The sequence below is a fragment of the Mus pahari genome, chromosome 12, assembly GCF_900095145.1.
Source record: "Mus pahari chromosome 12, PAHARI_EIJ_v1.1, whole genome shotgun sequence".
NCBI lineage: Eukaryota > Metazoa > Chordata > Mammalia > Rodentia > Muridae > Mus > Mus pahari.
This window is the reverse complement of record NC_034601.1, coordinates 13,823,728-13,849,778: the sequence shown is the minus strand read 5'-3', so window position 1 is coordinate 13,849,778 and position 26,051 is coordinate 13,823,728. Positions and strand designations below refer to the sequence as shown.

Sequence of the window (26,051 nt, the reverse complement as noted above, 5' to 3'; positions counted from 1 at the left end):
TGTGTGTGTGTGTGTGTGTGTGTGTGTGTGTGTGTGTGTTAAATGTTTGGAGCTTGCTTGCTAGAGCTTTCCTCCAACTGTCCTAGTTAGGATTTTACTAGCCACAGAGAGTGCCAGCCCCAGTAAACTAAACTTTGTTACCTCAGAGAAAAGTCTGCTGAGTAACCACTCTAATCTCTAGCTGCCTCTGGCAGTAGCCCTTGTAGGTATCGGATTTACCCTTGTCAGTGGCTGTAACCACTGACCCCCAGTGGATGCCTGCCTCAGTTTATCCACCACATAGATGCCAAAGCTGGCCATTGGCATCTTCCCATATACTTCAACTTGCTTCAAGCATACTCATTATGTGACTTGAGATGGCCCAGAGTTAGCAGCACTGGCTGATCTTCCAGAGGACCAGGTTCAATTCCCAGTACAAAACATAGGGGCTCACAACTGTCTGTCATTCAAGCCTCAGGGAAAATGATAGCATCTTCTGGCCTTTGTGGACACCAGGCAAGTATCTGGTACACTGGTATACATGTAGGTATATGTGTACCCGTACACATAAAGTAATTTTTTTAATTTGTAAAGTTACTATTTTTCTTAGTTACTATTCTATTGCTGTGATGAGACACCATGACCAAGACAAGTCTTATAAAGGAAGCATTTAATTGGGGCTGGGTTATAGTTTTAGGGGGTCAGTCCATGATCATCATGGCAGGAAACAGACAGGCGTAGTGCTGGAGCAGTAGATGAGAGTATTACTTTACCTGCTGATCCACAGACAGGGGGCACACACACATACAGAGACAGACAGACAGACAGACAGACAGACAGACAGAGACAGAGAGATGGGGGAGGGAGGAGAGAGACAGAGGGAGGAAGGGAGGGAGAGAGAAAGAGGGGGAAGGGAGAAGGAGAGAGACAGACAGACACAGAGAGAGAGACTGGCATGAGTGTTTGAAACCACAAACCTCACTTCCAGTGACACCTTTTCCAGCAAGGCCACCCCTCCTAATTCCTCTATTTCCCTTCAAACAGTTCTGCTAACTGTGGACCAAACATTTAAGCATATGAGTCTATGGGGGGCATTTCCACTCAAACCAGCACATTTATCATACCTAATGCAATGTAAATAACATGGCTATAGCTGTTTAGATGTGTTGTTTAGGGAATAAAGACAAGTCTGTACATGCTCAGGAAAGTGCAAAATTTTCCTTAATATATTTCATCCTTGGTATAAAGCCAAGCATAAAACAGAAACACACACACACACACACACACACACACACAGTTTGAAGAGTGGGGATGTGGCTCAGTTGGCAGAGCACTGGCCTGGTACATACAAAGCCCTGGGTTTGACCTCTAGCACCATACAAATCAAGATGGCAGTACGCTTCTGTAATTCTAGCACTTGGGAGGAGGAGGCAGGAGGATCAAGGTCATCTTTCGTTACTCAGTGAGTCTGAACCAAGCTAGGATACATGAGCCCCTTTCTCAGACAATAATAACAGTAACAGCAGCAGACCTTGTGTTTAGAAACTGTCCATGACCATTGGAGAGAGACCAAATTTTAGCCCACACAGAAAATCAAGACAGCAGATTTTCTGAAGTGTTCCCTCCTGGTCAGTGGTAGGTGTTTTGGGCTTGATCAGCCAGCTGTAACTGGGGTTCCCATGAAGAAGCCCTGCCCATCTTGCTTGTAACACATGGCTTGGTCTCATTATGCCGTAAGAATATATAACAGAAACCCCTCAGTATCCCCTGGTATGGTACAGTGAGGGGTGGCATAGCTAAAGGGCTAAGGCCCCTCTCCTCTACACTCACAGCAGCTCATTAGAGTGGGCTTCCTGGTGGGCTAGTAAGGTCAATAGAAAATGGGTACATTTATATTGTGGCTCCTTTCACTGGGAGTGAGTCTCTCAATCAGCTGGTATGTACCTGCGTCTCTCCTGCCAAATGTGATCTGGCAAAAATGGGGCTTGGGAACTTGGGGTCTAGTACTGGTTACCAGGTGCAGGAGCCAGAAGGCAGCCCGAAGCACCGGCTGTGGCTGCTAGAGGACACATGGCAACAAAGGGGTGTCCAACACAGGAACAGAGCTATTTGGAGCCAGTGCCAGTGGGTTCAAGCCCTAGCTGTGCCCAAAGAAGGTCTCGACTATCTAAAATCAGCCACTTGGCCTTCAGGTGCTGGGCCAGGGCTAGGGGTAGTCTAGGAAGACTCAAAGACTAGGGTAGGGCCAGGGGGATGAGCCAGCCGCCTAGAGCCTATGACAGGACATTGTGTCACTTCTGTCCTTCCTTCTCTCAACAGAACCACACAAAGTGTCAGTGAATGTGGCTGGAGTGCAGCAATGACCAGCAAAGGAAAGGGATGAGGGTCTTGGCTGCTGTGGAGGATGGCACGGGCTCCTGAGCCTCCGAAGGAATAAAGAGGAGGACACAGGCAGTGCAGTAGGGAGGGAGGGATACCTCACTGCCACGTGAAACAGCCTGGGGCTGGCCAATGTGGCTAGCCCCTGAAGGAGGATGAGTGGATAGTTATGGGGACGTTTCCAAGGCTAGCCTACTTCCTACGAGATAAGTTTCTGAGCTGCTGTAGGGCACTCCTGACTTCTGCTTCTGAACTTCAATGCTCCAGACATGCTCTGCTTTTTCTCTTAGGCTTCAGCAGAAAAACAAAGCAAAGAACAAAGAACAAACAAACAAACAAAAAACCAGATCCTGCCTTAGGAAGTCGTCTTCAGCCAAGACAGGTGGGACTTGTATGTTTTAGGTTATTTCAACTGTGTGTGTTTAGAGATGGCGATAAACATTCTCCACCACAAAGCTACCTATAGCTCTAAATATCCCTAGTCTAAGATAGACTTGGGAGTTTAAGGCTCCAAAACGTTTCTGCAGAGGTGTAGGCAAGGCAGAGCCAAGCCTGTGGAGGATACTGGGGGTCATGTTGCCACCCATAACCAGACTAGGTCTCTGCAGGAGTCAGGGAATGTCAGAGGCGGAACACGGGGTGCACACGCGATACTGAATGTGGAGAAGGGAGGAATGAACCAGCTAGAGCTCCAAGAGTTCACAGTGGAGTCTTGGATCTCTTGTTTCCTCTCTTGTTTCCCCCGAGGGCAGAAGGCGGGTCTAAAGCAGCAGAAAAGGGCAGCTTTAAAGACTCTTCAGGCAGGGGTGGAGTGATGATGGGGAGAGAGAGGGCCACCTTTCAGGACAGAATTCTCACAGGCCTAGCCTCAGTTGCAAGGCCCCGCTGCTCTGGAACCTAAAATCCGGGTGTGCCAGGGTGTCATGGCATTGACTGGTGGACTCTGGACCCACCTGGTCAGCTTGGGGACAGGAAAATCCCGGAGCTTAAAAGCCCGGTTCCCAAGGGGCGGGGTCTTGAGGGTCGAGGAAGGCAGAGCTGGGAGTGGGCTCTGGAGGAGCTGGGTCTGTGGGCTGGAGAGGCGTGGTCAGCAACGGGAAGTACGCCAAACCGGAGCGCCAGGGAAGGCTTGGGAGGAGATGGAGCTACTTTCCGTGCTGGATAAGGCATCTTAAAATGGGAACTGAGCCACCGGGTGGTAGGTGGGGCTTCCGGGAATGGGGCGTGATCAGGGCGTGGCCCCAGGGCGTGGCTAGCCCAGTGTACTTAAGCCTCCTGAGCGCGGGTATCGGCTCCGCCATGGCTCTCAAGCGTGTCTTCTTGCTGCGGTCGGTGGCACCACGCGTCGCTGCCCTCTCAACCAAACCGCAAGCCCAGGAACAGCCTCCCGCGAGCCCTGAGGCTATTCGGGGATGTGGAGCGGCCAAGGCTGTGCGGCCGCCTGTGCCAGCCGTGGACTTCACCAACACGCAGGAGGCGTACCGCAGCCGGCGAAGCTGGGAACTGGCGCGCAACCTGCTAGTGCTGCGACTGTGCGCGTCGCCGATGCTGCTAGAGCACCACGAGCAGGTGCGCGGGTGGGTGGGTGACCCGGTGGGCAGGAGCCGCGCGTGGACATTGGCGCGGCCAGCGGGTGACGGAGGTCGGAAGTGTCGGGCAGGGCCACTCAAGCACGGTATGAACCTGGGCAGAAAAGGAAGGGGGTCGTTTCCTGCGTACTTTTTCGGACCTCGTGAAGTTTCCTACTTATAATCACTACAAATTAGAAACAAATTATAGTGTCTACGACATGTACTATTTGTAGGAATACTCTGTCACCTGTGATATAGGGTACCCTCCATGCAACTCCCAGTTTGTGAAGAATGAAGTGCTTATCCAGGCTAGAACCTCAGAATTCCACAAGTGTGGCCAGCCATTCCCAAACACAGTTGCTCCGAACAGTTTTGGGAAGCAGGGAGACAAACTCCCAACTTTGTTCTCTCCTGCGTTTACATTTATTATAAATACAGCCGAAGAACAAGTCAACTCCACCTGTGGTCCAGACAGCACCATAGCCTATGTCTGCCTGCCGCCAGCAGAGGTTCTCGGAGACTATCAAGCAGACAACTTTAAACTGTAACATGGCAACTTGGGGGCGTTTGGGCAAAACAGAGCACCACTTCAGCCAGTCTTGAGGGGTTAGTGACGAGTTATCTCAAGGTGACCTTCCATGTTTGTGAGGATACAGATCTGGAAGATATCTCAGTGAGAATGGTGACTTCTCAGGTGAGACTGCCGGAGCTGGAGCCATCCTTAGAACTTAGCTGAGGCCACCCCCAGAACCATGTTGAGATGGACTTGAGGCTCTGGCCTGTATCCCCTGAAGAACTTCATTGTAAGCTTTGGAGCCTGGAAGTGATGGGTAGTAGGAGAAAGGCTGTGACCTGAGTGTGGGAGGCCCAGGAGGCCAGGAATGTTTGTGTTGAGTATGTGGGGGTCGTAATGCACTGAAATAAAAGCCCAGCAGGAAGAAGGGTGCACAGGTAAAGAGCCCTAGTGGGGGAAGCAGGTGTCAAGGATTTTGTGGAGTAGAAGCATTGAATGGGCAGTTGGAAGGGAGCGGCCAAAGCTGCTGGTGCTTTAGCCTGAAGAGGTGACGTCGACCACCTACCTCACCGAGTATCATGGATGGCTGCTTCCGCCTTTAGGACAGGATGGGCGACACAGAAGCCACTGGTAGCTAGCAGGTAGGGAAGAGAAGGGAAAGAGATAGCCTGTAGGACCAGTTTGTGCTTCACCCTGCATTTGCCACCAGCTGAGAAGCAGGGTCCCTGGAGCCTGGGTCTAAGGAGGATGCTCCCCAAACCTCTGTACCAGTCAGGGTAGTGTAGTGACCAAGGAAAGAACGTGTCACCTCCTCTGGCTCTCTGGAGCCTGCTCTGGGTAGTGCTGGATTCCTGGAGGAAGCAACAAACCCCCAACCCCAGCAAGGCTCCATCTGTCCAGCCTGTGCCCCAGGAGCCTCTCTGTGAGATCTGTGCTAGGATCATGGCTTCAGTCCCTGGTGCTGAAGGAAATGGCATTCAGAAGCCAAGCCAAAGAGCTACTGAGCAGGTCCTGGAGCAGTGGCTCTCAGCCCTCCTAATGCCACATGTGACCCTCTAATACAGTTTCTCAGGCTGTGGTGACCCCCATTCATAAAATTATTTTCATTGCTATTTCATAACTGTAATTTTGCTATTGTTATGAATCCTAATGTGAATCTGCTGTGCAGGATATTTGATATGGGAAAGGGTTGTTTGATCCCCAAAGGGTTCTAGAATCACAGGTTGAGAACTGCCGTCCTAGACTGGTGGGCTAGACTGGGAACAGCCGCATTCTCTGCCTAGAAGAAGGCTTTCTTCTGCTGAGCCACGGGTCTTAGGAGGCTCTGCGGCTCTAGCTGGGATAGTCACCAGGCTTGGTTTGAGGGCCTGTAGACTAAAGGAACTGAGATTGGAACTACCAGCCAGGACTGGAGCTCCACTGGGGACCATGAAGCATCCCATTTGACAAGGATTGGGAAAAGTTGGGCTCTCCTGTTTGTGATTGTGAGCCAGAGCCAAAGAAAAGATTGGTTGCAAATGGGGCCAGAGGAGAGAATTCATCTTACTGTCATTGTTTTTTCTGGACATTGAGACTTTTCCTTGTTGGATGTGCGCACATACATGTGCATATATGGGAGCCCAAGGACACACTTGTGTGTGCTGCCTCAGGTCCACTTCTTTGCTTGCTTTAGTATTTATTCCTCACTCTCCGTCTCTCTGTCTCTGTCTCTCTCTCTCTGTGTGTGTGTGTGTGTGTGTGTGTGTGTGTGTGTGTGTTAGAGAGACAGGAGAAAGAGCAGGCCAGCTTCTCAATATGCAGTTTAAATAAATAAACCAACCTGTCTTAAAGGGGGCAGGCAGGGTCTTGTCAAGTAGGTCAGGCTGGCTGACCAGTGAGCTCCAGGAGCTCGGCTGTCTCCTGAGGACTGGGATTACAAGCGTGCATCTTGTCTGGGTTCCTAGAATCCAACTCAAAGCAAACACATTATAACTGAGCCATCTCCCTAGCTATCTTTCCTTGTGAGATAAGGTGGTGTTATATAGCTTAGGCTGGCCTTGAACTCATGATCCTCTGTAATTCAGCCTCTCAAATGCTGAATTACTGGTGTGTCAGCACACTTGTTCAAAGGACCTGCTCACCTGGAGAGGAGGCAGTGCTGGCCTGAGCTCAGGTAAAGTGGTGGCTTGGCTCTGGAGTTCACTTTAAAGCCGCCAGCCCTGCTGGTGGTCCCTAGTATGCCCCCTCCCAAGGAAAGAGTATCAGGATGGCTTTGTTTGTTTGTTTTAGATTTATTTATTATTTATTTTATATGTAAGTACAATGTAGCTGTTTTCAGACATACCAGGAGAGGGTGTCAGATGTCATTAAGGATGGTTGTGAGCCACCATGTGGTTGCTGGGATTTGAACTCAGGACCTTTGGAAGAGCTGTCAGTGCTCTTAACCGCTGAGCCATCTCTCCAGCTCCCCCCCCCTTTTTTTTAAATCAGAGATTATAACTTTCTTGCTAAAAGGACAAAAATCCCAGATCTGCATGGAGACTGCATGTAAGTGTTGTCAAGAGGCATCTCCTTGGAGCCCGTCATCCTGTGGCAGGGCCGTGCTGGCCAAGGTGTCTGACTTGTGACTGTTTCCTTGTCAAGAGGGCTCATTGTTCATGGGGCTTGAGGAACCCCAGGCTTTTCCTTTCTGGAGCTGAGTTGGGTGGCCAGGGGTCAACATGTGTCTACAGTATGTAGAGCACAGGCGTCCATTCCCTACTGCCGTAGCTCTTCCCCTTGCTCTCCCCACCTCACCTTCTCGCCCTGCTGAGCACCATCTCTCCTGAGTCTAGGTTAGCAAATGTCCTCCATCCCAGGCCACGATCCCGCCTGCCAGTCTGCCTTCTCTATGTGAGGAGTGATGTGTGATGTGTTGTTTCTTCTCCTTGGGCATCTCTCTTGATGTCTGCTTCCTTCCCTTTCCCCCTGGGGTTTACATCATGTGAGGTGGAGTGACATGTGACAAGGAAAAGGTGGCCAGCTGCATGCAGCTCCTCAGGGCACGTCTGGCACTGTAGCTGGTCAGTCCTGGACAAAGCTGTGAAGTGGACCCCCATTTCATGGTGTCCGGTAGACAGACGTCTCTCCTGCCATCTGAACTTAGTGTGTGGCTGCTGCTCAGCGGCTGTGTATGGTTGGCCTCACAGCAGGCCCTGTTCTGGTGTTTGACTGAGAGAACAAATCATTGAGAAAGATATCATTCTAGAGAATTAACTCTGTGCTTCCCCAAACCCCACCCCAAAGAGACCACTAAATGTCACCGAAATGCTGTCCCTGGGGAGACTGGCTGGATCCCCCTTTACCCACCAAGGGGTGATTGGCCCTGGGGTGATCCATGAGCCAGCCCCCTGGAGGAAGAGTCTTAAGGGGAACAATGTGCTTAGAGCCTCCGACAGCTCGAGAAGTGGCGCCTTGGTCTTCCCGTGGTGCCCTGGATGGAGCAGTGGCTGTGACAGTGGAAGCAGCCTGTTCTAAGAGGTCTCTCTGTAACATGCCGTGCGCAGGTGCTGCCCGGGACGGGGAGACAGGTGGCCGGCCACACAGCTGCTTCCCTTTGCTTTTCAGTTGTTCCAGATTGCCAGGAAGCTTCTGGGGCAGAGGATGTTCGAGAGACTAATGAAGATGACCTTCTATGGCCATTTTGTGGCTGGCGAGGACCAGGAGTCTATCAGGCCTCTGATCCGGCACAACAAAGCCTTCGGTGTTGGCTTTATCCTGGACTATGGAGTGGAGGAAGATCTGAGCCACGAGGAGGCGGAGCGCAAAGAGATGGAGTAAGACCCGCTTTTCTGGTGTTGCAAGGCACAGGTGTGACCCTGAAATGCACCAGGGTTTCAGCCTCAGGAGAGCCTTTGATCTGATTGCCAGCAGCCCTCATGGGTTGTGCCTGGAATTCTTGCTTCCTGCAGACAGGGGAGTGCTGTGTTTTTGTGGGCCTGCACCAGCGGAGGGTTGAGGGATAGAGCTGCAAACTACGGCCCTGGCCATATCCAGCTCCCCACGTAGTCCTGTACAGTTTGAGGCTGTAGCTTTGAATTCTGAGTGGCTGAAAAGTATCAAAACAAGAACTATATTTTTTATTAAAAACTATATGAAATTCAAATTGCCTTTTCAATTTGCAAGGGCAGAGTGGTGTAATCGGCTATCTTTTAAGGGTGAGGACATGTACTAATCTTCATGTGATCCCCGACTTCCCGCTACAATCTGCCTTTCTAAGGAATCCTGACTGGACCTGCAGGTTCCAACTAGTCCTCAGACAGTTTCCTAACCTGCTGATGGCTGTGCCTGCAGGGCATAAAACCTTGCTGACTGGGCTCGGCCTGGCACCACAGTAAGGAGGATTGTAGCGGGCAGCCGTGTCGTGTGACAGGCAGCCTGGAGTTCCCTCCGCTGGCCCTGGCTTGCTGCAAGGCCCTTCCCCAGGCAGCAAGCTTTCACACAGCTCATGGACCTGCCTTCTTGGCAACAGGACAAAGTGGCCTCATTCTGCCCTCTGGGGTGGTTGCTGACACACTGGAGGCCTGAGCAAAACCAGCCTTTTCTTTGTAAAGGGCTGCTGCCTGTGTTCCTCCCTGATGGACCCTTGCTTAGGTTTTGGCTCCCCAGTCTCGGGCTGCAGCTGTTCAACCCCTGTGAAGCTTAGAACGGGGCCGTGTCAGACCTTTGGTTTGCCCCTGCTCCTCCCCAGGTAACTAACAGGAGGGATTGGAGAGGGCTTGGCAGTCATGTGAGGCCACTGGCCCTGAGAACAGAATGTCCGGCCCCGGCCTCGGCCTGGGGAGCCCAGCCCCCTGCTTTGTGATTGGCCATTCTGAAGGCGGGGTGACCCAGCCCCAGTATCCCCTTGTGATCCTCACCGATGCCTTGGGGAGTTGGCTGCAAGCCTTTACCAAGGCTGCTGTTGAATAACCAAATGGATTCCACAGCCTCAGCCTAGATAGGGTGAGCACTGAGTGCTCTTAACCCGGGTCTGCCTGGCTGTGAGAATGGATGGTAGGCCCAGGCGCAGCTCTCTGCCTGTGTCTGTGTCTTAAGAGGCTGCCTGCCTTACACCGTAGCCTTCCTAGAGAAGAGAGTGAAATGTCACTGTATGATGAGGTTCTGAGTCTGTAAAGGGATATGCCTGAGAAGCCCCACATGTCACCTCCCCAAAGAGAGAAGAGCTTACAACACCCACCGGTTGTGCCTGACCAGGAGTGACCAGCCCCACAGACCCTTGTGGGCAGCCACTTGAGGGTTCCTTGCAGGGAGGTACCCAGACACTGAGGCCTGTCCATAGCTAATGGAAGAAGGCACAGAATGCATGGAGACCAGACCTGGCAGTCATGCCTGCTGGTTAAACACATTTTATCTACACTGTGGGCTGTGGAGTTATACAACCAACCCTGCCATCAGGGGTCACTGAGGACCTGACAGGATTTCTGCCAAGGGAATCACCATGCCTGCCTAGCTTTGCACTGGTAGCCCTCAGGGGACTTTTGTGTGGTTATACCTGGGACTGTTCTTCTGGAACCCATATCCTCCAGGGACCTTGGCTCTCTGTCTCTGAGGGAAGGTGACACATGGGGATTGCCTACTTCCTTATTACAGACTCAGAACGTTGTCACCAAATGACATTGGATCCTCCTTTCTTGCTACATGTTATCAGTATGAGGTCAATGGGGCAATAGCTGTCTGCTCAGCTTCTGTCCCCTGGGCTGTGGCCCTGTGGGCTGAGGGACTCGTGGGAGGCTCCAGACACTCAGCATATGGCCAAGCCTCACCATAATTTCTGGCCCAAAGTCTCCAGATAAGGCCCTGGTACAGGAGAGGAGGGCCCAGGACAAGGCTTCCTGACACCGTTGCTTGGTAGCCCATAGTTACTGTAGGGGTAGTGAGGCTCTTTGGTGGATAAGACTCATTGATGGTGAGACCCGGAAGGTGCAATTACTGCCCCCTCTCCACTTCTTGCTCTGAAGAATGCTGGGGAAGAAACACTTCTCCTTCCGGTGGGGCCTCACATCCTGCCCTGCCCTCTTGAGGACTTGGATGCTCCAAGTGTGGTGGGAACCTGTGAGGTTTTCTTTTCTTCTTTGTTGGTTTTTGTTTTTCAAGACAAGGTCTGTGTGTGTAGCCTTGGCTGTCCTGAAACTCAAAGAGACCCGGCTACCTCTGCCTCCCAAGGCCTGAGATTAAAGGCGTGTGCCACCACTCCCTGGCTTGAGGTTCTCAGATGATATGAAGGTCTCATTTTCATCTTCTAAGGAAATTCCTGGTTGCTGTTTTGAAAACAAGCCTGAGAGTCTTAGCAGGGGCTGGGTGGAAGAAGCCAGAGTTTATGGGACTCTGTGCTGGGGACCATAGTGTTGGGGTGGGGGCCCTGTTGCTGGGCTGGAGGAGTCCTTTGTACAGGGTGGCTTCTGCCCCTGTTCCTCTCCTTGCCTGACCTTCCCAGTAAGAAATGCTGTACACACAGGATGCCTGAGGTTCATGGGGGGATGACCCCTCCCTGGGTCAGGTGGTCACACCATGCCTGATGGTCTGTTTCCTTGAGCCAGCCTTCGGTTCAAGCTCATGATCAGGTCCAATGCTCAGCAGCCTCCTGGTGGCCTCAGGTAGCATAACTGACCTTTGCCTCCTCTGTCCTGCAGGTCATGCACCTCTGAAGCAGAGAGAGATGGCACTGGTGAGTTTGGGAACCAGTGCTCTCCTCACCCGGCACATAGTCTGGTGGCCATGTAGACATCGGGGCTTAGGGCCTATGCCAGCCTTTGGGCAAGGGACAAGGCCGGAGGCTGCTTCCCGTGGCTTTGTGTACTTTCACATACCTGGTGAGGATCAGGCTCCTTGTATTTTTAAGAGCTCATCCAGGCACACTCAGTGTCCTTGGCCTTCACTGGACCACAGTCCAGGCCTTTGTGATGGAGGCCGTATTTGCCTGGCCTGGTTTGTCCAATGATGAGCTTTAGCCAGGGGGATCCAAGAGAAAGGAACAGCAGTGCCTAGCAGGAGAGCATCGCAGCAAGGCCTATCTGGAGCCCATCTTGAGGGTCGTAGGCTCTGGGCTGTTGGCGTATGTATGCTGGGACGGGCAGGGTGTTGAAGCTCTGAACCAGGTTGGCATTTCTAATAGGGCCATGCGTCTACCTTCCCAGGAACAAATAAGAGGGAGAAGCAGTATCAGGTGCACCCCGCCTTCGGAGACCGCAGAGATGGCGTCATCAGTGCCCGCACCTACTTCTATGCCAATGAAGCCAAGTGTGACAACTACATGGAGAACTTACTGCAGTGCATCGAGGCCTCAGGTGGGGCCCCTGCTAGGCAGAGCCTTGGGCTTGTGTAGGCAGCACATTGGCATTTTGGTGTGGGGCATCTGCTTGTTCCTGACTGCTCTCCCTGGGGTTGTGTGCCCTAGCCCCTAATCCACTTGGCATTTCTGTGTTCTGTGGCCCATACCTGGATGGCTATAGTGCTGAAGGCATTAATTAGGAGGCCACCAGCAGCGTGCAGATCTCTGGCTTCTCTGCCTGGTGTCTTCTTGCGTACAAAGGCTGTTTCATCAGGAAGGGCATTTAGGGGACTGGGCTACTGGGCTGTTTTTGAAGACCAGGGAGCTGCAGGCGGCACCTGGCCCTCCCTGACTCAGGCATCCCTCTCCTCAGACACTCATGGCTCTCTCTTTGGATTCTGATAGGTGGAGCCAGTGACGGTGGTTTCTCAGCCATTAAGCTCACTGCACTGGGGAGACCACAGTTTCTGGTAAGTGGTGGCGCATTTGATCTGCAGAAGCTCTGCAGATCCTAGGGGTTCCATGTGTACTGAGAGACTGCAGATGTGCTCAGGTCTGGGCAGCTGTGAGCTGGGGCTACAGAGGCTGTCCCAGGGCTGGATGGAGGAGCTGGGCGCGCGCTGCAGTGAGGCTCACACCTGCACTGGCAGCTGCAGTTCTCAGACGTGCTGACCAGGTGGAAACGGGTCTTCCATCAAATGGCTGCAGAGCAGGGACAGGCTGGGCGTGCTGCTGTAGACACAAAACTGGAGGTGGAGATGCTCCAGGTGAGTGGTCCTTCCCCTTCCCCTGGTTGATGTGGGAAACAGCAAAGATGGAAGAGAAATGGGGGCCCCGAATGAGTCCTGCTGTCATAGATGATGTGATACTGTCAGACAGGCTTGTGGTGGGGTGAGTGCCAGTGGACAGTGAGAGATGGCAGTACTGACACTTTCTCACGTCTCAAGGACAGCATCGCAAAGATGGGCATCGCATCCAGGGCTGAGATCGAAGGGTGGTTCACACCAGAGACGCTGGGAGTGTCTGGGTAAGAGCTGGCATCTACTCTGGTGTAGTCACAATCTCACCCGAGCCCCAGTGGCTTCTATTCCTGGTCATTTCCCAGGAAGGATGGATGGGTCAAGGGAGCGACAGTGTCAAGGGAACTACTTTGTGGAATTACTCAACAGAAGCTGATAGCCAGCTGGGGTTCCCCAGGATATAGGCAGCCTGGACACAGGACCTCTTAGAAAATGACCTGGGTCCTAGAGCATCTTCCTAAGAGCCACACTGGTAGATGAAGATAGCACCTTATGTCCCATCCTTAGGGCCATAGGCTGAGACTAATGTCACCAGTAGCCCCCAGTCAAGTTGGGATGTGGGCTTGAGGTAGAGCTGCTGGCTCTCCGATGGCCCTGGCTAGCCCTGCACAGTAGCGTCTCCAGCCTCCTGGAGAGGTGACTGCATTCTGCCAGCCCTGCATCTTTGGCTCTTCCTTAAGGCTGACCTGGCCATGGAATGAATTTTCTGCATACTCCGTGTTTTTATTGCTACTGACCCATTGCAAAAGTGGTCATGCTTTGGTTAACTGAGAGCAGCATTTAGTCTTAAAATCAAACACTAGGATAGCTCATGAAGGCTGAGTTGGGGAACAGTCTTTTGGGGTACGGCTAGTGTGTTGAGGACCCCTAAACACCCTAGTACCTGTGGGTAAAGCTGGGTGCTTGGACCCAGAATTTCTGGCAGCCTGCTCTGCTGATGTGCCTCATCCCTCAGCACCGTGGACTTGCTGGACTGGAACAGCCTCATTGACAGCAGGACCCAGCTCTCCAGGCACCTGGTGGTCCCCAATATGCAGGTACCTCCCCACTCCAACTCCATCGTCTGCCCACCCAGGGAACTCATTGTGACTGAGGCACCATTCAGAAAGAAAGACAAATTCAGTGTCCACAGCACTCAGTAGGGCAGGGACCCATGTGGACCTTGACACATGAGAATGGGTGTCTAGTGGGAGGGTCTTCCCAGACCACCTAGTCTTGTGTATCAAGCCACAACAAGTCTTTAGGGATGAACAGGGTCCAACTGGGTAGTGCTTACCTGGGGTCTCCTGGTCACTTGAACTCAGAGGGTAGCAGGGCCAGGTGGTCACATGTGTTCAAGGTGATGCTGGCTGTCATATGGGCTTTCTCCCCAACATGATGGCTGGATTCCCAAAGCAAGTGTCCCCTGGGATGAAGGCCAGCTAGAGCTGCATCAGCTTTTGCAGCCTGCTCTCAGGAGTCACGTCAGGTTCAGCCTGGCAAAGTGAGTTGCCGGTGTGGCTTGTCCTCAGGGGAAAGAGGTTGTGCGGAACGCCACCCACTCTAGATTATGAAGGAGACAGAAATTGTAGCCAGGGAAAGTGTCCTGCAGATGTTTCTTCTGTGATGTTCCCAGCCCCTGAGACTGAGGGCCCACCCCAACTTTGAGCCACTGTATTGGAACCCCAGGGTGCAGTGTTCATTACATCACTGCTCCAAGGTCATTGACAGACTTTGGCACCAGTGTTTGTGGTCAGTGAGGCAAGGCTACTGGGATCAGTGCAATGATGGCTTGTTAGCATTGCAGGGACATCCTGGGCCTGCTGCAGGCTGAGTGGGAGACCTCTGTGCTGCATGGGGTTTCCAGGTATACCTGCCAATTCTCATCAACAGTACCCTGCTGCTGATGTCCTTGAAGGCCACATCCTTGTCCCAAGCTGCAAGTTGAGTAGTACCCACAGCCTTGGCTCTTCCTTTTGAGCCTTTACTATTCCAAGTGGTGCTTGGTTGGTTGGGACTCTAGGTTCCCTTCCTTTGCCTTTCTTTGCATGGCTCCCTACAGTGGTAAAACTTTCTCAGGGTCCTAGGGAGGCCATAGAAGTAAATTCCTGGTGGTATAGGTGTGGGCCTGGTGCTGCTTATATGGGTACAGCTTTTCTCACATGTAGGACAGTGGGCTGGCTGGCACTCAGCTTGGGGCATTTTGTCATCATATCTAACTTGTTTAAAGGCAAGGTACTGAGAAGTGTCCTCTCTGGTCCATGGGGGACAAGAGGGTGGACAGAAGACAGCATTTTTGGGAGGTGATGCTGGCCTCAAGGTGGAGCATTGTGGCCCATAATAGTCTAACTCTGTGCTCTCAGACTGGCCAGCTGGAGCCCCTGCTGTCACGGTTCACTGAGGAGGAAGAGCAGCAGATGAAGAGGATGCTGCAGAGGATGGATGTCCTGGCCAAGGTGTGAGCAGCTCTGTGTGTGTGTGTGTGTGTGTGTGTGTGTGTGTGTGTGTGTGTGTGTGTGTGGTGGGGAATGATGGATGTACTGGGTGAGATGTGAACAGCCCTACTTGTGTGAGTATGGGGGGGGGCGGTTAGGTGCTAGGCATTAGGGTCCCTAGCTCCTGAGCAGAGGGTGGGCGTCATCAACCTCGAGCCATAGATTCTTCCTCCCTGTGAACCTCTCAGAAAGGAAAAGAGGCAGGCGTGCGCCTGATGATTGATGCTGAGCAGAGCTACTTCCAACCAGCCATCAGCCGCCTGACCCTGGAGATGCAGCGCAAGTTCAATGTGGATAAGCCGTTCATCTTCAACACATTCCAGTGCTACCTCAAGGTATAGCCATTCACCTCCTGCATCCATCTCCCTGCCTGTCCCCAGCGCTTGGCTACAGACCCTTTCACGGGCAGGGTGATCTACCACCCTGCAGGGATATGCCTTTCTATGGAGCCATGCAGTATCTGTTTGGCCCTGCTTTATGCAGAGACCAGAGCAACACAGGTAAGGGAACAGACAGGCTATTAACTCTATACTGCGTTCAGCTATCTAGGAAACAGGCCCTGCCCAGTGGCCACTCCCGCTCAAGAGTATATGTGTGGTCTGGCAAGATGGCTCAATAAGAACTTGCTCTGCAGGCCCACCAACCTGAGTTTGATTCCTAAATCCCATGGAGCTAAATCCTCCTCCAAGGTGCCCTCTGACTTCCATCTGTGCACGACGGTGCCCCAAGTGCCTGGCCCCTAAGTAATAACACAAAATGCAAATAAAAGTGTATGGGGCTCAAAGACAAGGAGCTCTTTTCGGATGTGCCGGGTCCTTCGGAAGGCTTCATAGCTGACTCCGCCCATTAGTTTTTAGCACAGGACCCTTTTAAGAATCCGAACAAAAGCAGTAGACGCCCCTGGAAGATTGGATAGTGCTGAAGAGATAGCCCTGGGAGCCCAGAAAATCCCCAACCCTAGCCCCTCAGCCTGAGGTTGCTAAGTTGCTGGGGGTGGGGTGGGGCATCTCATGGGGACACACATCTTGTTAGGTACCAAGAGGACATGATGTATATGGGGCAGTCCCAGACAAGTGGCAACTTGCTCCTAACTGACCAAGGTGACTCCAAAATACACAGTAACTCCAGGCATCTGGGCCGAGCACCCACAGGGCCATCTCAGGCTACACAGAGGAGGTTGGTGGTGGCAGAGGTTGGAGGCCTAGTGGTTTCATCCACATTTTTCTCCCAGATCCTGTGAGTGGCACGTCTCTCAGGCAGTCACTGGCTTGCCTAGGTACTTGAAGCTGATGTACACATGAAACTGGCAGTCCCTATGCTGCCACCAGTTGGCCTCCCTGTGACTTTGGGGGGGGGCTTGGCCTTGCAGGATGCCTATGACAATGTGACCTTGGATATGGAACTGGCTCGCCGTGAGGGCTGGTGTTTTGGGGCCAAGCTGGTACGTGGTGCATACATGGCCCAAGAGCGTGACAGGGCTGTGGAGATTGGCTATGAGGACCCCATCAACCCTACATATGAAGCCACCAATGCTATGTACCACAGGTGAGAGGCCTCCTGTGCCTTCTTGGAGCAATGCATGAGAACCTTGGCCCTTAGGGTGAGTGGCCCCATTAGGTGGAAGCCAGTTTCCTGAGGGCAAAGGTGCTATTTCTTCTGCTGTTATACCATTTTCTCAAAACATCAAATTTCTCCTCTTTTGAATACCGAGTACAGACCTCTGTGCTCCCTGTTGGCTTCTATGGACACACAGAACAGCAGATACAGCTCATGTGGTCCAGTGTTTGCCTAACATGCCTGAAGCCCTGGGTTTGAGCCCTAGCACCACATAAACAAGGCATGATGGTGCACATCTTTAATCCCAGCACTTGGGAGGAGGCAGGAAGATCAGTAGTTCAAAGTCATCCTTGGCTTCCAAGTGGGTTTGGAATCAGCCTCGGATACATGAGATGGAAGAGAGAGAGAGAGAGAGAGAGAGAGAGAGAGAGAGAGAGAGAGAGAGAGAGAGAGAGAGAAAGCATCCACCCCATCTCAGGTGCCTGTTGCGAGATGTGGCTGGCTTGCAGTCATTGCAGTCAGCCGTGGCATGCCTGTTCTTCCTGCTGTTTATCTCTGGGATCTTTAGTGCAGTTATTCTGTGCTGTGGAAAATGACCTCCGCTGCTGTGCTTCCAGTTTCAGATGAGTTTATTAAGCAAGCAAAAGTAAAAGAATAAACAGATTACAGGTGGAGAGAAGCAGGAGAGAGGCAGTAAAACATTACCAAATCACGGCCTTGCAGTGTCGAGCAGAGACCGCTGGAGTAGGCCATTCGAGAGAGCAAATGGAAGGAAATGGCAAAGCGGGTGGGCACAGCCCAGCAGAAATGACTCATGCTGCAGCCCCGATGGAGAGTCCTGGATGCAGCCATGTTCTCCGCAGCGCCGGCTTCTGCCCTCCCTACTGTAAACATCTTACATTATGATAAGCCACGGCAACTTCTGTTGGAAGTCTTTAACTTCTAGCAGTTCTTGAGGACATCCTGTTCTTAACACCGTTAGCCACTGTTCTCCCCTCTGTGACAGAATTAAGGAGCCAGCCTGGAAGATAGTGGGTTTGGAGGACTTCCAGACAGACATACACTTTGATCTGGAGTGTGTTGGGGCAACCCCACTTCTAGAGCCAGCATCTCAGTGAGGTCAAGCGGCACGTGACACCTTACCTCCATAGCCTTCATTACCTGTCATGCAGTCTAGCTTCACGTGCCCTCTAGGCACATGTCTGGCTTGCTTATTGCACACCCGAGGCCCTGTTTACTTGCGCTCCGGCTCTGTCCTGCTGCTCCATTTCAGAAGTCCACTGTATACCCAGGCTGTGCCACACACCCACTTTTACACCGTGCACTGTCCTTCACCGCTTGTCTCTTAATTACTCCATCTCCTGTGTCAGCAGCACCGATAACTAAGGGTGTATGCTCAGACTTGATGGTCTTCTCGAGTTGTACCGGGACTCACTGAATATCCCATCCTACCGTGCTGTATACATGTGCAGCTACAGGTTGTGTCTGAGGGCACAGCTGGAGCATGTCCTTAGAGGTAACAATAACACTGAGACTCTGGTGTTCAAAGATACCAACCCTACCTGAGGCCTCCACTTCCTTTTATTTCTTGAAGAGCTAGGAGTGTGCTACAGGGCTCCTTCCCAGACGCAAAACCTGCACGCCCTGGTGGGATGGTGTTGGGCCTTTCTTTTCACAGAGCACTGCTGCTAAGGGGATGTAAGCAATCCCTGTCCATCCCAGATGGAACACCAACGATAAACTGATACCATTCAAACTCATTTGGTCATTCAAACTCATTTGGTCAGCCAATGGGTTTATCTGGGGGTCACTGTCTTGAAAGGGGGTGACTCAAAGCAGCAGCAGCAGCAGCAGCGAGAAGCCTGCTCAGGCACAGAGGACAGCGGAGCGGAAGCTGCGTTCCTGGGGCTCCCTCAAAAGCCTGCGGACAGCTCCACATAACCCTGTCCCCAGCAGCTGCTTACTGCCTTTCTAACTTGGAAGGAGCCTTGTGACTCTGTAGCTGTCTGGGTTTCTGGTACTGGTTCACTGAGTTCCTATGGTAAACATCCTTCTTGACTCCCGGGAGCCTCCCTCCTTCCAAGGCAGGAATGGTTCCCATACAACAGCTGGGGAGACCACGTGCTGTCCTCCTCTGAGGTTCTGTCATCACCACAACCACCCCTCCTCCTTCTCCCCCCACTTTGCTCCTCAGCCTGGGTTCTGCAATGCCTCTTTTCTCTGCAGAGCCAACAGGGGTTCAGGTAGTGGTTGGCCTGGAGCCAAGCTTAGGTAGGACTGTCCCTGTCCCAGGTGCCTCAACTATGTTCTGGAGGAGCTGAAGCACAACCCCAAGGCAGAGGTGATGGTGGCTTCCCACAATGAGGACACCGTGTGCTTCACATTGTGCAGGTAGGTTCTGCCAGCCTGATGTGGATGGAGGGTGTTGGACAGCTGCCCCACATTCTAATCCAAGCGGTGCTAATGAAGTGTGGAGGCAGTGACAGAGTGCTTGCCATGCAAGCATGGGGACCCTAGTGTGACTCAGAACCCATGTGAAGAGCTGGCTGTGGCAGTAGGACTTGTAATCCAGCACTGGGGAGGCAGAGGCGGGATTTCATCAGTGAGCTCTGGGATGACCAGACTGTCTCAAAAATGAGTGGATGGCTCCTGAGGAACAGTACCCAAGATGGTCACATGTGTGTACATACATGAACACTGTAAGCACAGATACATGAAATGCAATGTAATCCAGTCATAGCTGGAAATTCTCTAGTAGCAAGGTTTAAAATGAAGTTCTTTGTTTCTTTTTTGAGTCTTAAACCTGTTAATAGCATTTGAAGCTGTAGTCTACTTTCCACTCAGCAAATGGTGGCTGTGACCAACATGGGAGAACGTGGCAGGACTAGGGTGTCAGCCACTGGAGCATAGGCTAGGAATGCTACGTGTGTGCGTGTATGTACCCACTCATGTGCACATGTCCACAGGAGGGAGATGGAGAAGGGGTGTCAGAGGCAGTAGGATGGGAAAGGATGAGTTTTCTGCCCTGGCCTTCCCTGTGGGCAGGGAAGTTGTACTGTGAAGACCTAGATAGCTAGAGCAGAGGCCGCATTGCTGCCCCAGCCCACAGGGGACAGTGGCTAGAATGTAGTTGAAGGGGGGAAGGGCTGAGAGATACATTGGGGCCCGTGTTCTGGGGTGGATCCTTACCAGCCTGATCCCTTTTTACAGGATGAAGGAGTTAGGCCTGCATCCTGCTGATGGTCAGGTGTGCTTCGGACAGCTGCTGGGGATGTGTGACCAAATCAGCTTCCCACTAGGTGAACTGGATTGTCCTGGGAGGGTCCGTGGTGGCAGGGCACACAATGTTGTGTGAGGGCACTCATTGCTACTCCATTGTATGTGCAGGCCAGGCAGGCTTTCCAGTGTACAAGTATGTACCCTACGGTCCTGTGATGGAGGTACTCCCTTACCTGTCCCGCCGTGCCCTGGAAAACAGCAGCATCATGAAGGGTGCTCAGCGAGAGAGGCAGCTGCTATGGCAGGAGCTCTGCAGGCGGCTGCGCACTGGCAGCCTCTTCCACCATCCGGCCTAGTCACTGCAGGAGCCATGCCCACACGTACTCCACTCAACCCCTTACCTCTGGGGCTTCAGGCGGGGCACAGCTTGGGGTTGGGCTGGGGTTCCTTAGCCCAACCTGCCCAGACACAATTCACCTTTTTATGCCCAAGGCTTTGAGGTGCTGAGGTGGGGGCTCCCCTCTGGGACTTCCTGTACCCCAGGAGCAGACACTCAGGGATGGGGTCAGCTAGAGCCCCTGGGAGCTACCCCACCAATCTTCTGAGTTAAGCACTGACCACCTCTGCCAGTTACAGAGCCCTAGTTCAGGGCTCCCCTTCCACCAGGGTCTAACCCATCTTCCCTGCAGTGGGCAGAGGACACACTAGGAAGCCTGGTCAGTCAATAAATCATCCTGTAACAGTCATCACCTTTCTCTTGGTACCTACACATGAAACCAGCTCTGGGCACCAGAGTCCATTTCTATCCAGACATTGGGGACAACACCTCTGCCAGGCCGCAGCGACATCCAGCCACTTTTATTCCACATCCTAGATGCATGTGTGGTCCCTGGGGCCCAGCCCCCCCACCTCCAGCCCCTCTCTGTCCTTCACTCCAGTAGCTAAAGTCCTAGCTGGGCGTGTGGCATGCGTCCTGCTAAGCTCTTCAGTTTCATACAGCAGTTTGGAGGCTGTATTAATTAGGGACCCGACAATGCATGGCCTCAGGGCCTGTCTGTCACTCTGTTGGTGCCAACATGACCAGAGTCACTTGAAAAGGATCCTAGGTAGCACAGACACAAACCATGTCCTGGATTCTTTATTTTCTAGGCCATACTCTGGCTTCTTCCATCCAGGGCTGGGACTGTCAAGGGAGGGGCTACACAGGAACTAGGCAACACCCAAGCCTGGAGGGAGTGTGGGGTATGCCCAGAGGGAATGGTGTTAGAACCAATCTTCCCACTCAACATCCGACATGGGCCTTTCAAGACACCATTCCTACTGTGTGGGCCCGTCCTCTCCAGATCTGAACAGTGGATGGCAGCAGGCATAGCCAGGGTCTAAGCAGCCCCTCAGAGAGATCAGACCTGTTGGCAGCTGGACAGTAGCCCCCACACAGTCAAGGCAGTGGCGCCAGCCATCCTAGGCAACGGAGGATAGCAAGGACCCCCTGCTTGGTCACAGAGCTGCCTTTCCCACTTGGCAGCCCCTCTGCTGCAGCTTCCTGATGAGTTCCAATAGGTTCATCTGCAGCGTCAGCTCCTGGGGTACAAAGGAGGCCCCAGTGAGGACCAGCTTGACCCCCGGGCCCTTCTACCTTGGCTAAGACAGATATAAGGGCCAGGAGGATGTCAGGTAACCAGGCTAAGGGGGTGATTTTCCTGTGGAAACTGGATACCGTGTAACCAGAACAAGGCCAGGAGAAGGGAGAACCTGGGCCTTTGTGCCTGGTAGGGCCAGCAGTCTCCAACTTAGAGCGAAACAGGAGGCTAGCATGCCAGAGACAGGAAGAAACTTCTGCAAGGTAGGCGAACACTACCTAGGGCTAGCATGTTCACCTTCCTGTGGGCATGGGGACTAGACTCTGCTCTTCACAGGGTCTTTCACATAAACTCTGTCTATCACTGACCCTGGGCTCACTAGGAACCAATGTGCTAAGACTCCAGATGGACTTGGTGTATTTACATACACCCATAATCCCTGCACTTAGAAGCTGAGGCAGAGGACCTCAAGTTAAAGGCCATAGCAGACCTTGTCTCAAAAATAAAAAAGAAAAGAAAGCAAAACATCACCCCCAACCAAAAGAACACCCAAAACACAAGTTCTAGGTAGAGCTGAACCTTCAGGGGCTGGGGACACAGGCTGTGGCAGGGCTGGCCGAGATGCTGACCTGAGGATTGGTGGTCACGTAGAAACCAGCTACCCCTGCCTTCTCCAGTGTGCTCTGCTGGTCCGCAACCTTCCGGTCCAATTCCAGGACAATCTTTCGGTCCATTGCCTGCTGCTCTTCCCGGATCCGATGTTCCATGGCCTGCCATGGCTTGAGTAAGGGTGGCTCCTGCTAGGGCTTCCGCCCGCCCGGGGATGCCTTAAACACAAGCTCCCTCCCACCTGCTACCTCCTCTTGGCTGCCCTGCCCACCACAGTGGTTCTGGTTACATGGTATCCTTGCTTGTGGCTCAGCAGAGGGGTTCCATAGGCTCCCCTGCAGTCCCAGGTGGAAATGCCTTTGAGATCTGTCATTCATCCCTTGGAGCCACCACCCTCACCCCCAACACCAAGCCTCGTTGATTTCCTGGGGGTCTGCATCTGCCCCTGAGCTCCCTGGTAAGATAGGCCTCTTCCTGACTGGTCTTGTCATCCCAACATTGCGCTTCATCACCTGAGATGAAAAGGACAGTGTCCCAACTCAGTGACTGCTCTATGAGCTCTAGTCCATAGAGATGCTTGTCTGCCGGGACAAGGGAGTGACAGATGGGCTGTGACTCTCCTTGGTCACCACGGGGAAAAGTTATGAGCTCACCAACCCTTCAGCACCCATTAGCTCAGCTTCTGAACCACCCTTAGCCCCACCACCGAGCCAGCCAGTACCCATGAGGAGTCAGGCCCGCTGTCTAGTCCCAACTCCTACCTCCAGCTCACGCTGCTGGGCTGCCTGGAGCACTGGCAGGTTGTGGGGCCGGCAGGACTGCTGGGCTTCCAGATGCTTTTGCCTCAGAGTCTGTCTGAGCACTGTGCGGAAGGGAGAGAGAGACATCAGCAAAAGCAGGTGTTAGGAAGACAGGGGCAGCCGGGTGAGAAGTCTAGTTCAAGGAAGCGCTTCCCGGAAAGCTGTGGGGGAGTTTTAGTTCCTGAAGGACGGCTCTCAACCAGCACCTTCCTCTACCTCCACGGTGCTGACAGGGCTGTGTAGGTTTGGCAGGGACAGGAGGCAGACAGGTGTCTGAGGCAGGTGGTCTTAGGGCTCAGGTGGCCCAGTTCTAGCTGTGCTCTCTTGGACATCTTCCAACGGATATCACACAGGGTCTCTGGATGAGCACTTAAACATCCAAGAGCTAAAAGCCTATACTAGGAGGAAGGGGACTCTGTCTGCCAGTGGTGCAGTGTGTTGAATCAAGCTTGGTGCTACTGAGCAGAGCAGCCCCTGCTTGCCAGGCAGGAGGTGAAGGGGTACACACTGTGAGCCTACAGGGTTCTGTGCTGGGACACCTTACCCTCTGCCAGCAAGCAAAGTACCCGGTCCCTGGTAAACTGCTACCCACATAGGCATGTACAAACCACCTGCCCTCATGGGCAGAGGGAGGGGAGCACAGGATGGTGAGTACCCACTATCACCCAAATGGAGCGCTTCGGAACACAGAATGGGAGTGTGGCTGGCCGGCTCTGAGAAAGCCAACTCTTACTCCTGGAGGAGATTCATGGGACAGCTCTATTCAGAAGGGTCCCTGGGGTTCCCTTAAATCCGACAGCCTCGGCAGTGCTTACAGCCTCCACTAGGTCTTGGCATTTTATGTACCCCAGTGATACCATTTATCATTGCTGTTTGAAAGTGACTCAGTCCATCCTAAGTCCATCAACACAAGGGCAAGGAAGAGATGGCCTGATTGTCTGGTTGCAGTGAATATGAAGTAGTCAGAAGGCTTGGGACAGCAAGTACATGTGTAGGACATCATCTCCTTCAGTCCACTTATCCAATACTGAGAAACATCCCAGGTCGGTTCCCAGAGTCTACATGGGCTCCCTGCTCACTAGAGACCTGGCCATGGTAATGTCCAAGGACAGCAAGGTGGCCCATGCCAGCCACCACCTTCTGGATCTGGCTGAAGGCAGCAGAGGCACGCTGCCAGGTGTACCAGCCTAGTCCAAGCCTTCCGAAAGACAACGAGCAAAGGCTTGGAGCAGGTACCAAGAACATCCCACCTAAAAGAGCTCTGTAGGATAATGGCCAGCTCCACTGAGAAGTCAGGGGAAGAAGAGGAAATAGCAGCAGTCAATGAATGTCTTTCCTTCCTGGTGATTGAAGCGAGTGCTGGAAGAATGGTTGTACTGGCTAGTTTTGTGTCAACTTGACACAGCTGGAGTTGTCACAGAGAAAGGCGCTTCAGTTGGGGAAATGCCTCCACGAGATCCAGCTGTAAGGCATTTTCTCAATTAGTGATCAAGGGGGGAGGTCCCCTTGTGGCTGGTGCCATCTCTGGGCTGGTAGTCTTGGGTTCTATAAGAGAGCAGGCTGAGCAAGTCAGGGGAGGCAAGCCAGTAAAGAACGTCCCTCCATGGCCTCTACATCAGCTCCTGCTTCCTGCCCTGCCTGAGTTCCAGTCCTGACTTCCTTGGTGATGAACAGCAATGTGGAAGTGTAAGCTGAATAAACCCTTTCCTCCCCAACTTGCTTCTTGGTCATGATGTTTGTGCAGGAATAGAAACCCTGACTAAGACACTGGTGGAAGCAACAGGAGGAGTAAAGCCTCCTCCTGCTTACTGGAAAGGACGAATAAGGCAGGGCCCGGCCCAGGCTTGGAATTCCACCACTGGAGAAGCTGAGACAGGAGGCTAGCCAGCTCTAGACAACACAGGAACAGTCTCGGGAAAACCAAAATGGAAATGAATGAACTGAGTCGTGTACTTTTAGACTTGTGAACTAGATACACCACATACCTCCATCAAAACATTAAAAAGAATAAAGAAAAAAAAAGCACAGCCACTCAAACATGTGGTGAAGAACTAAAGCTCTCGGAGCACAAGAGGCTTCTCAACACATTCTGAGGCTACCATTACCTTCATCCCCACAAGTATTACAAGGTGCATCCCTAGGATACAATTCCTTTCTGGAATTTAGAAATCACTGTCTCACGAGAGTAACAGAAAAACCATCTGGAAAAGATTCCAACAAAAATCCAACACCTATCTCTAACGGGAAAGTCCTGTCTGGCAGCACACAGGCATTGCCAGAAAGGCAGAGTATGTTTACATGTAAATGTAGCCCAATATAGAAAACCTGCTTAGCGGGTGAGAGGCCCTGGGTTCTGTCCTCAGTATCAAAATCCAAAGCAATAACAAAGCCCAAAGATCTATAACGTAGTATTAGTGGCATGCGGGCATCGTCACACTATTCTTTCCTAAAATGTTTGAACCGAGTCAAGCTTGAACAAATAAAATGGAAGGGAGATCTGATGGTACAACGGGAGATGCCTAGTATAATCAGTATCAGGTGTATCAAACCTGATAATGAGTAGCAGGTGATCAAGCCTGATACTCAAATGGGAAGGTGCTGGAATAATGGATTATCTACCCGGTAACACAAAGCTATCTTAACAGACCTACAAGCAGCGAGGTCCATCAAGCCTGGGAGGCTGTGGGTACTCTAGGGAACGCGAGGAACAGGTTTCTGGACAGCAGACTAAAAGGATCAGTATGGCTCTGCACCCCCTGACCCGAGGTTCCTGCGGCTAGGGACGCCCTAGGGAAGGTCCAGTCGCCCCCTGCACCTCGGTGTTCGTTCTGCAGCCGCAGTCTCTGGTTGTAGAGGCTCTTCTCAGTGAGGTGCTGAATCTCCAGAAGACCCTGCACGATTTCAAACACCGTTCCGTCGAGCAGCGCCAGGGCCAAGTCGCTGAGCGTGGTGTAGGACAGGCGCTGCTGAAAGGAGCTGGGGGTAGATCGCCGGGTGAGCGCGGCCCCGGTCCCGGTCCCAGCCCCGGCCCCAGCCCCGGTCCTCCCGCCGCCCGTCGCCGCGCACCTGGGCAGCTCCTTGACCAGGCTCTGTAGTGCCGACAGCAGCTGGTAGTGCCGCTCCTGCTGCCGGGCCCGGTCCGCCGCCTCATCCCCGGCGGCCGCATAGCGGTCCATCGCGCGGTCCCCCGCCGCCCCTCCAGTCCGTCTCCTAGGGTGCCCCGGCGCGCCCCGCCCCCTCACGTCATTCTCCAGCGCGAACGACGCATGCGCTCCGCCCCT

General features: G+C 52.8%; 2 protein-coding genes across 3 annotated transcripts; one reads left to right on the top strand and one right to left on the bottom strand.

Moving 5' to 3' along the window:
* Positions 1-3,638: 3,638 nt before the first annotated feature.
* On the top strand, positions 3,639-20,527 carry Prodh (proline dehydrogenase 1). The gene is made up of 14 exons (XM_021209824.2): positions 3,639-3,927; positions 8,029-8,237; positions 11,094-11,128; positions 11,598-11,747; positions 12,137-12,201; positions 12,382-12,498; positions 12,679-12,758; positions 13,487-13,568; positions 14,874-14,966; positions 15,194-15,340; positions 16,375-16,550; positions 18,855-18,953; positions 19,773-19,861; positions 19,950-20,527. Exons 1-14 carry the CDS (start codon positions 3,658-3,660, stop codon positions 20,135-20,137), a joined length of 1,800 nt encoding a protein of 599 aa, XP_021065483.1. The 5' UTR covers positions 3,639-3,657; the 3' UTR covers positions 20,138-20,527.
* Positions 20,528-20,903: 376 nt separating this feature from the next.
* Positions 20,904-26,015, bottom strand: LOC110329674 (protein DGCR6). Of its 2 annotated transcripts, none has more exons than XM_021209447.1 (5): positions 25,837-26,015; positions 25,586-25,746; positions 22,732-22,832; positions 21,991-22,140; positions 20,904-21,362 (listed from the first exon to the last, which is right to left on the bottom strand). In XM_021209447.1, the coding sequence occupies exons 1-5, from the start codon at positions 25,944-25,946 to the stop codon at positions 21,279-21,281; spliced, it is 606 nt and encodes a 201-aa protein (XP_021065106.1). In that variant the 5' UTR covers positions 25,947-26,015; the 3' UTR covers positions 20,904-21,278. The 2 variants fall into 2 exon arrangements, with proteins under 2 accessions (XP_021065106.1, XP_021065107.1); XM_021209448.1 differs by having other exon boundaries at positions 21,991-22,131.
* Positions 26,016-26,051: the final 36 nt, after the last annotated feature.

Coding starts and splice junctions, on each gene's coding strand:
- Prodh (XM_021209824.2), top strand. CDS start 3,658: ATGGCTCTCAAGCGTGTCTTCTTGCTGCGGTCGGTGGCACCACGCGTC. Junction 12,499..12,678: donor TGGAGGTGGAGATGCTCCAG/GTGAGTGGTCCT, acceptor TCACGTCTCAAG/GACAGCATCGCAAAGATGGG. Junction 13,569..14,873: donor TGGTGGTCCCCAATATGCAG/GTACCTCCCCAC, acceptor CTGTGCTCTCAG/ACTGGCCAGCTGGAGCCCCT.
- LOC110329674 (XM_021209447.1), bottom strand. CDS start 25,946: ATGGACCGCTATGCGGCCGCCGGGGATGAGGCGGCGGACCGGGCCCGG. Junction 22,141..22,731: donor CCCAGCAGCGTGAGCTGGAG/GTAGGAGTTGGG, acceptor CCCTTACTCAAG/CCATGGCAGGCCATGGAACA. Junction 21,363..21,990: donor ACGTGACCACCAATCCTCAG/GTCAGCATCTCG, acceptor TTTGTACCCCAG/GAGCTGACGCTGCAGATGAA.